General features: G+C 41.2%; 1 protein-coding gene and 1 long non-coding RNA gene across 3 annotated transcripts in view; one reads left to right on the top strand and one right to left on the bottom strand.

Annotated features, from left to right (window-relative positions):
* LOC116704173 (uncharacterized) overlaps positions 1-4360 on the bottom strand; it is a 17487-nt gene extending 13127 nt beyond the window's left edge. The window contains exon 1 of the long non-coding RNA XR_004335602.1: positions 4348-4360. This is a non-coding gene — a long non-coding RNA (uncharacterized LOC116704173). The remainder of the gene's footprint in view (positions 1-4347) is intronic.
* vldlr (very low density lipoprotein receptor) overlaps positions 1-10417 on the top strand; it is a 49477-nt gene that overhangs the window by 18953 nt on the left and 20107 nt on the right. For both annotated transcript variants that reach the window (XM_032539396.1, XM_032539395.1), the window contains exons 4-8: positions 73-195; positions 3751-3959; positions 7110-7272; positions 7472-7594; positions 8595-8717. In XM_032539396.1, the coding sequence (XP_032395287.1) occupies positions 73-195; positions 3751-3959; positions 7110-7272; positions 7472-7594; positions 8595-8717 (741 nt within the window). The remainder of the gene's footprint in view (positions 1-72; positions 196-3750; positions 3960-7109; positions 7273-7471; positions 7595-8594; positions 8718-10417) is intronic.

Raw genomic sequence — 10417 nt, 5'->3', positions numbered from 1 at the left:
TTTTTTTTTTGGAATGAATCAAAGAAAACAAATTAAATGATAAATTTGTTGTTTGTGTTTTTTTCCATACAGACATGAGGACATGTCGTGTGAACGAGTTTAGCTGCGGCGCGGGCTCCACTCAGTGTATCCCCATCTTCTGGAAATGTGACGGAGAGAAGGACTGTGACAATGGAGAGGACGAGGTCAACTGTGGTAAGTGGACAAAGCATTTAGGTCAATTTTTTTGTTTTTTTTTGAGAGTACACAACATGGTAGAATTAACTTCTCGAACTCACTTTAGTTAATCCCTGGATTTGGACTTAAACATTTTGATTTTTGTAGGCTTGTAGTAAGGAATATTGCATTTAGCTGAAAGGAGTGATGTGAACAACTGGAATTTTTCCCACGGTTCTTAATTGTCCATGCGTTGGATCCGGGGCCCATATACTATAGGTGTATTCAAATGGAATAGCCCTTCACCTTCTCTCCAAATGGTGGAACTGGAATGCTATTGTAGGGTTAGGTAAAGTCAGACTTTAAAGTTTATGCTGCTGTGACCTGAAGTGCAATGATACTGCTTTTCAGAAGGGATTCAAATCTTAACAGCTGTTCTTTACCCGCTCCAGCCCTGAAACAATTTAATGGATGTGTGTATCAATTACTTCTCATCCTCCAGCTGTTTATCCTAAACACTGTGCAGCATAAACACACTAACAGCCTTTTGCACAGATCATGATGCTCTGCCTGGACAAACTATAAACTAAAATAATTGGATCTGACAAACGCTAAAGTAGCCTGTAGCATGCTGGTACAGTTTATCTGTCTGTCCAATTTCTCATGCTTATCAGGGGCCGGGTTGCTGTGGCAGCAGGCTTAGCAACGCAGCTCTTCCGGGGGATCTTGAGAAATCCCCAAGCGTTGATGAGACATACCGGTAGAAAGTCTTATCTGCCAATTTGGTTTGGCACATAATAAGTTGAGTAATGATTAAAATTTGATTTGACATTACTGCTGATGATTTGAAGATGTTAGTCACTTCAATGAATAGGTTTTATCTATATCGTCTCAGTATTGAGAAAGTACTGGAGGCTGGTTAGGATTAGTGAAATCGGCTACATGGTAGAAGATATTTTTTCATTTGGACTGGAATGTTTTACTGCAGTGTAGTAAACGACACCATCCATCTGTGTCCGCTTATCCGGTTTCGGATCGCAGGGGCAGCCGCTCCAGCAGGGGACCCCAAACAAAACCCCTTTCCCTATCGACATTAACCAACTCCGACTGGGGATCCCAAGGTGTTTCCAGGCCAGGTTGGAGATATAATCCCTCCACCTGCCTAAACCACCTCAACTGGCTCCTTTGACACAAAGGAGCAGAGTCTCTACTCTGAGCTCCTCTCGGATGACTGTGCTTCTCACCCTATCTCTAAGGGAGACGCCAGCCACCCCCTTGAGGAAACCCAAATCGGCAGCTTGTACCCTGGGTCTCGTTCTTTCCGGCATGACCATAGGTGAGGGAAGGAACAAAACTGACTATTAGATCGAGAGCTTTGCCTTCTGTCTCAGCTTTTTTTTTCTTTTTTCTTTTTTTGTCACAAAGGTGCAATAAATTGAATGTAATACCGCAACCGCTGCTCCGATTCTCCGACCAATATCCAGCTCCAGTGTCAATTCACTCGCAAACAAGACCCCAAGGTATTTAAACTCCTTCACTTGGGGCAAGGACTCATTACCTACCTGAAGAAGGCCTTCCATCAGTTTCCTGTTGAGAACTATGGCCTCAGATTTAGAGGTGCTGATCCTCATCCCAGCCGCTTCACACTCGGCTGCAAACCGATCCAGTGAGTGCTGAAGGTCACAGACGGATGATGCGCTCAGGACCACATCGTCTGCAAAAAGAAGCACTGAGATCCCTAGCCCACTGAACTGCAACCCCTCCCCACCCTGACTACGCCTCGCTATTCTGTCCCTCTCTTCACCCAAGTGTTCAAAACATAAGGCCTCAGATCAGATGGAATGACGTTTGAGCCTATTGCTTTAACATGGTGTTTGTTATAGACAATCCATGACTAGCACAGAAGTCTAACAGACAACCACTCTGGTTTAGATCAGCGAGGCCGTTCCTCCCAATTACATCTCTCCATGTATCTCCATCATTGCCAACGTGTGCATTGAAATCCCCCAGCAGAACTATAGAGTCCTACTGGAGGTCCCATACAGGACTCCATTCAGGGTCTCCAAGAGAGCGGAGTACTCCGAACTCTTGTTTGGTGCATAGTTAACTACACACACCCTTTAAAGTGACAGGCAGTGTCAATGTCGTCAATCTAAAGACATTGACTGAAAGTGGGGAGAGAGGGGATGTCAAGCAACAAAGGCTCTTGACTTGTGCACAAGGACACACATTCGTGCGGGTAATACATGGATGTAAACGATGCTGGATTTGAAATGAAAAACTTTTAAGGAAGGAAATGCATTGGTAAGGTCCAACTTTGTTTTTTTTGTTCTTCTACATTCAGTTCCTGTCATCTTAAAACAAAGGGTCCAACACAAGCTGCTGCCACAACGTTAAAGTGTACTTTTGTCTATGTAATTGTAAGCTGTTGTATTTGATTTCCTTTTAATTGGAGCAGATTTTCATAGTTTGGCCTTCATAGTTCCAGAGCATTGTTTTTCCTCCCGTTATTTACAGTTTGCATTTTAGGCAGATGGTGGTGTCGGCATCTGCCGCACCCAATTCATTCCTTAGATTGTCAAATGGTGAAAACCTTTTCAATACTTGACCATCCTACTGAACTATACTTTGCATTATTTTTATTCTTGGAGTTGTGCATGTCTCAGGCTAGTGTGTCACTGCTAGGCCATAGTCAGGCAAGAAATTTACTGACTTATTTGAAATGTTTTATCCTGTGACTGCATCACACTGCTGAGCTTCAATGTGACCCATTCTACTCCAAATGTTTGTCAATGAAGATTGCATGGATGTCTAGTTGATTGTATTTACTTTAAGTGGATAGTAAACTTAAGTAAAGCGTGTGGCTGAACCCACTAACTAGATATACGTGTCAAACGTTTTGCCACATAGTGATACCAACCTTATGTCCCTTTTTTTTAATGATACTGTATGTGTAGTATTATAGGACAAAGGTACACCTTAATAAAAAAAGAGCGGCAGCAGTTTTGCATGTGTTGTAGATGCAGCCCAAATGTCCAAAGTTCTGTTTCAAGATGACTTGCCTTCCATCTGGAAAGTGCCACACTTGTAAAAATGTAGTTGCAGTGAATGGAGTCCTGGAAATGGATTAATTGTAACCTGTATACAGGATGAATATCCACCCTTTAAAGTTATTTCTGGAAATTGCTAATAGAGTCAGATAAAACTTAAATGATCTTGTAAAATGGCTTGTTTTACCTCATGCTTAATTAATCTTTTTTTAGGTATGTCAAATGATAATTTAGCAAACTATGTCTACCAGAGTGGACTAGTTAGCTGTTACGATGCTAATGTTTGCTGTGTTTTAGCAAGCTAAGGCACTGCGTAGCTTTCTGATTTAGCCATATTCCACTATTCCAGAAGTTGCACACTGTCAAAATGTTTTAGCTTCGCTTAAGAATAAGTTGAGAAAATAAACAGTTAGCATGATGTACCTGACATTTAGCTCTTGAATTCAGTGAAAAACGTTTGCACACGCAATCATGTTGCTTTTAACGACTTGGCTGCTAATCCTCACAGCGTTCTATTTGCTTCTTGTCCCCCAACTGCCTCCAGGTAACATCACCTGTGCTCCAAATGAGTTCACGTGCGCCAGCGGCCGCTGCATCTCCCGGAACTTTGTGTGTAATGGTGAGGACGACTGTGGCGACGGCTCGGATGAGGTGGAGTGTGCACCGTCGTCCTGCGGCCCCAGTGAGTTCCAGTGTGGAAACTCATCGTGCATCCCGGCCAGCTGGGTGTGTGACGACGACGTTGACTGCCACGTAAGATGAACACAATACAAAGCCACATACCCACACATTCTGAAAAACGGGTTACAAGTTGTGGACGAGAATTATTTGGAGATCTTTATTCCTGCACCATCAGACAGTGACTTAGCGGGAGTGTGGCAAGCCACTTTTACCTGGCCTGGATAGCATATGAATTCTAGTCATGCCCTGTTTAATGCACTTTTGAATTATGCAATTATTAATTGCAGCGTATTTGGTCAGTCTGACAATCCTGATTGGATGTTTGACCGTAACCACTGGATAGAGTGGCATGGCAAGATAATATGCGAGTGGAGGTCACAGATGAGCCGTGGAACGGAGCACAAGTCTACTTCTCTGCTGTATAATATATGATAGACACGATTGCTGCAATTCAAAATACTGCACCGCTCCAAATTAAAACCAGATGTTCTCATCATTAAACCTGGCCTGTGACCAGTGTGGACTGCCATCATTCTCATTAGTGCACGTATTGAAATTGCCCAAATGTTGGTAACTACGGCATTAAATTCCTTGTCGCAATCCGCCACCTCTCTACTTTGTATTACACTTATTCAGCATCAACCCGCTTTTGCCTTTTGTGTAATGAGTTTTAGTTAAATTTATTTGAAGAACAATGAATTGAGGAACCTCCTGTCTTTCAAACAAACCTTGCTTGTGAAAAAAACGCAGTGGAGCAGGTTAAAAGATGGTGACAAATCTAGCGACTTGTTGTAAAAGATGCCATGAAGCCTTCAAAGGAGCAGCAACTGGCCTATGGGTATGTCATGTAGTGGACCAGCATTGAAATCAATGTGTTAAGTTTCACGATTTCTTTCTGGTCTGAAGATTTGGCACTCTGTCGCCAAAAAGTTTCACACAACGCCCTCATTTCGAAGCAGATTTTCCTGCACTTTAATAAACGTTCCGGCATGATGTCCCTCCACAAACACTTGACGCACACCTGTTCTGCAAGTTAAATTTTCACAACGCCCCGCGGTTATTGACCTGCCTTTCTCACTCTCTCACACATGCACACATTGACAGTCCTAACACGTTTCCTCATATGGCAGAACAAGTTCCACTGAGTCAGCAATTTGCCTGTTCCTTGCTAATTGGCTCTGTGGCTATCACTGACGGCCAAACTGCAAAATGAGAAAACTGATGCTAACTCTTCCATCCACAAATTTATAAAGTACTGTGTTCATTTGGATAGCCATTGTATTCACTCTGCTGCTCTCACACCCATTAGTCCTGCGTCATTGTTAACAGTTATGGAGCTTCAGACACTCACAAACTCATACATTCTCACACTCCAATAATCTGCTCCTGCATGAGTTGCTGAAATGATGAAAGTTTGAGAAACTGCTCCTGCTGCTCCTCTTGATCCCATTCTGTCTGATTGCCCAGTTTTGATTATAATTAAAGGATAAACGTCTGAGAGCAGAGTCTTGAAGCGCTGGCATTTCTGCCCTGCTCATCCCCCAGATCAACTGTCATTCAAACAACGTGGGTGTATAGTCAGTGTAGTTAGGGCACATTGCATCATACTCTGAAATCCACGCCCAACTGAGGGAAACACTCAGTGCCACAATATGCAACAAAGGGCTGAAACATTAACCAGGACTGTAGCTAGCTAAAAGCAATATTTTATGCATGTCAAATGGATTATTTTAACAACCTATGTCTACCAGAGTGGACTAGTTTGCCGTTAAGGTAATGTTGAGTTCTAACTATGAGTTGGCAAGCTAAGGCACTGCATAGCTTTCTTTATCTACGTTCCACTATAACACAAGTTGCACACTGCCAACATGCCTTAGCTTCACTTATGAAAACATTTTAAATATAGTTTGCCTGAAATGGACATTAAGATCTTGAACTTGATGGAAAAAATGCTTGCTGCACACAACGGGCAAACGGAGTGTCAGGATGCCAAAGTTTTCCCACTGATGTGTCATGTCTTTTTACCTGTATCCACTTTTGTCCTCGAAGCTCAGTTTTTCAGCTTTTAAAATCTTAAAATTGGGTTATTACCCTGTTATTAGTTCATCCCACCACATAGCAGCTTTAAAGTGCTCATATTATGCTCATTTTCAGCTTTATAATTTATGCTCATTTTCAGCTTTATAATTGTATTTAGGAAGAAACCTGGGACAGACCCTGACTTTTTTTGGCGGTGTCTGACCGGGCCAGTTGGGGTTGAAATTAATAAAAAAATAAACTGACTTAAAAAAAAAGTAGTTTTGTAGTAATTAATGGTATAGCAGGGCACTGTGCGGCATTACAGGACGTAGCCGGGCACCGCAGAGCGTAGCAGGATGTAACTGGGCGATTCAGGACGTTTTGCAGGACCACGGTGACGGCTGCAACCATGATTTTAACAGTTTTAAGAAAAAACTGAAATCCTCTAAACACTTAGAGTAAAAGTAAATATAGCAGTTAGGTACTGTAGCACAGCAGATCTCCTTCCTAGTCAACGTGTTTTCTGACTTGTTGAATTATTGCATGCATGCTGGATTGTGGTTTCTTAGCTTGTCTGTATGCTAGAGAAGTAGCTGCAAATGCTAGGATGTGCACAATTCCTATTTTCAAAAATAAAAAGGTAAGGCACACTATGCAGTTTCAACAACTGCCACCATATGATACTTGGACTCCAGTTGGGCTTAATTGCTCTACAGCTGCTGTGTAGTTTGGTACAACAGCTACAGGAATTTCCAATTGACTACTTTCTGTGTGAAGTGTATGAGATCTGTGATTATGCAAGCTTCCTACAGCTTTACAAAAACCGTCCTTGTTGCTGTAGTGTTTCCCAATTGTCCTAAAGCAAAATTGTGAGTATAATGTTGCTATAGCCAAAAGACGTACCATCCAAAAATATGAAAATGGCCAGTTTGACAAATGGTTTGTTTTTAGAAATATGCTAATTTGCAAGAATTACCAGATGCATAACACTCCGGTCTGTATGGTAAATGTTTATCTACAGCCAGCAGATGGTTAGTTAGCTTAGCCTGGTTCTGTCAGACGGTAACGAAATGCGCCTGCCCGCACCTCCTAAGCGCAGAGTGACTCCAGAAAGTCTCTGTGCCTGGCAAAATAAAAAACATGCTTAGTGACTTGATTCTTGTATACAATGCAGGATCAGATTCTAGCCTCTTTCCACTGCAGGACCAGTCAGATGAGTCTCCGTCTCGTTGCGGCCGTCATCCGACGCCGCCTGCCAAGTGTTCATCCAGTGAGATGCAGTGTCGCTCCGGAGAGTGTATTCACAAGAAGTGGAGGTGTGACGGAGACCCAGATTGCAAGGACGGCAGCGACGAAGCCAACTGTCGTATGTACTGACCAGCTGTCAACGCATTAAAAATGGAGCACTTAAGATCCTAATGGCATTCATTTTTGGTGCCTCAGCAGATTTAAATTTCTTAACCATTTAAATTTATCGTCCTTTCACGGCTATACTAAATGTCAATAAGTGACTGAGCCAATGATTGGCACAAATCGTGTAATTCAGGTTTGTGTGTCTTTGGCAGCTGTACGCTCGTGTGTTCCGGATCAGTTCAAATGTGATGAGGGAAGCTGTATCCTGGGCAACAGACAGTGTAACGGCATCAGAGACTGCGCCGATGGATCCGATGAGGTCAACTGCAAAAACAGTATGTGCTCGTGTGTCTGCAGCTTTACAAATGACAGTTTTGAATTATCCCGCGAGAATTTGCAAGTAAAGGGGTAAACTTTCAGGTCGGCCACTATTTTTGATAAACACAGTCTTAAAATGTGTTTATTTACTGGTTCCAGAAAACAGACCCTAAACTGTTGTGGCATGGAGTTTGCATGACAAATGAGATTTCCTACAGTCTAGTTATACTCAGGGTCACAAAGTGAGGCCCTTCTGATTTATCGGTCTAAGAATGCAGAACCCCATCTCCATTAGCATGTCAAGAATTTGGGACTAAGTTCTCAATCTCTCTGACTACATACTGTAGATTCACTAAAAGCCAGGGTAGTTAACTATGATTATGCAGACATGCATACTTTTTTTTTAAAAGGCATTTTTCTACCATTTAATTTTGTTTCCATTTTAACGTTCCACCTCAGGCTGTCCTGAAGTTCAGAAGCTGTGTGTGTTTGATGCTGCGGGCATGTTTTTACAAAGAAATAGAACAATCACAATCCACCTCAAGAGAAGATCTTCAGCTGTTCCAAAACCGAATACATGTTGAAGCTCAAAACTCAATATTTTCTCACAAATTCAAGCCAGTAGGTAGTCTGCCATCTTGCTTTCTGAAGATCACATGGAGTTGAAAGTTGTGAATCTTTAATGAATGTCAACCTTAAAGGAATAGTTGAACATATTTGATATTATGGCTATTTGCAAGAAAGTAGTGTGATGAGATTGATACTACACACATCATTGTATTGAGTACGACTATAGATTAGGAAAGTGCCTAGTTTAGCATATGACTGGTTGCAGTAGGCAGCCACTAGCTTGCCTGTTAAAAATACAGGAGCCTGTAAAAAAAAGGTTGTATCTCTATGCAGTGAAGCATTAGGATATGATAGCTTTTCAAGTAATTGGATTTTTGGATTGTGTGTAAGGAATAAAGAATGTTGTGTGTAAGCAGGACTTGTAAAATTGTGTTCATCTCTCCACAGTGACTCAGTGTAATGGACCAGAGAAGTTCAAGTGTCGCAGCGGGGAGTGTATCGAGATGAGCAAAGTGTGCAACAAGGCCCGAGACTGTCCCGACTGGAGCGACGAACCCATCAAGGAATGCAGTAAGTAGAGAACAAAGAAATTCAACGTCTTAAAAAATACAAATTAACGCTTATCTACAGACAGAAACGTCAACATTTGATTTATTTTCAAGATTCTACAGATTTTTGTCTGTTCTGTGATAAATGCACTAGTTGTTACTGCTGCTGCTACTACTATACGAACAATATGTACGTTTGTACTAGCATGTTGACAAAATCTATTGCATGCTAAAATACCTGGATGGTCCGAAGCATAATGCAGAATTTATTTTCTCAATCAGTAACGTCTGTCATTCTGCGTTTGTTGGTAGTATGTAGTAAGCAGTTTTGAATCTGGCCTAGGTCTCCCTAAATTTGAGCTTGACAAAATGTAGTTATTTTCATCTGTTATTGTAAATGTTAAAGATGTTTTTATAGAACATTCAATTTATGTGAAAAATGAGTTTATGTTGAGTTCTGACTGAACTTTTCACTTAAACAATGAGCTGCATCCTCAGAATCAATGCAGCAGGCACAACTCATGTACATGAAACTAAAGCTTGTCTTCCCTACAGTCGGGACTGTCGGCAGCTTCCTGGCGTCTTGTAGTCAGGCACAATGTTACTAAACCTAATAACCTGACCGTCATCAGGTTATACATCTTGTGGCAATTTTCTGATTTGAAGTTTAGATTGAACGGATGTAGCTGACAGATTTCACCGGCGCTCCCAACCGAGTGGCAGAACAACTGTATACGGATCAACATGTTTGATTTTTGTATGATAAGTTTGCACTAGAATCTATATGAATAATCTTTTAGTTTGAGCTGTGATCAACCCACAGTGTTCTTCTTCTCCTGTAATCTGCAATTGTCCCTTTAAGCAAGTCTTGTAGTGCTTCCCCAGCTGGCAGCTTTCAATGTCAGCAGCGTGAAACTGTTTGAACTAGAAAAATTTAAACTTGAGTTACCAGAATGGTGGTTCTCTACATGTTCTTCACAAACCAAAGAGATAAAAGGTCTAACGTTTAGATTTCAATGGACAGGTCTCTTCAGGAGACAAATTGCTTTTCAGTGTCCATACCAAAAATAATTTAATTTGGGGCAACAGTAAAACTACATGAACTTCTTCTCTGTTGCACATTGATTTATGCTGATAATATGTGGATTTTTGTATGAAATTGCGCCTTATGTTGCTCTGAGTCCTGCATTTCAGTGTGGGCAAATGAATAGTGCTTCTAAATAATTCTCTTTCATGGATCAAAGAACTCTGCAAAAGTGAATATGCTTTCCACAATCTGAATACTGAAGTCTGAATTGTACTACACTTCATTCAGAGAAAAAGATTAGCATATCATGTTAATGTTCAATTTAATAGGTAAAATAACGAAGTGTAATGATGATTATCTTGTTTCAAGTATTGGTGCTTTTGTTGAATGAGGGAGGGGAACGTCTTATCAAAGAGCATGGCGACCAAGAGAAATGGTATAGGTTTGTAAAGAAATCGAAGAACTCGATGCTACATTGTCTAAATAGGTTTTCATTTTGGCCTAACAAACTTATTCAGGCACACAAACTGGCATTACAAAATGTAATTTAAAAAAAGTTCATGGTTAAAGTATGCATATTGAACTTTCTCAGTAGCGCTGGTATGAATCCAGACTTATCTTTGTATCACCCCTCTCGTTGCTTCCTGTCTAAACTGTCAATGCCTGGATGATGCCAACAGTCTGTTGCATTTTCT

This window comes from Etheostoma spectabile, chromosome 16 (assembly GCF_008692095.1).
Source record: "Etheostoma spectabile isolate EspeVRDwgs_2016 chromosome 16, UIUC_Espe_1.0, whole genome shotgun sequence".
NCBI classification, from domain to species: Eukaryota; Metazoa; Chordata; class Actinopteri; order Perciformes; family Percidae; genus Etheostoma; species Etheostoma spectabile.
Note: the sequence above shows the minus strand (reverse complement) of the source record. Positions and strands in the feature narration are given on the sequence as shown.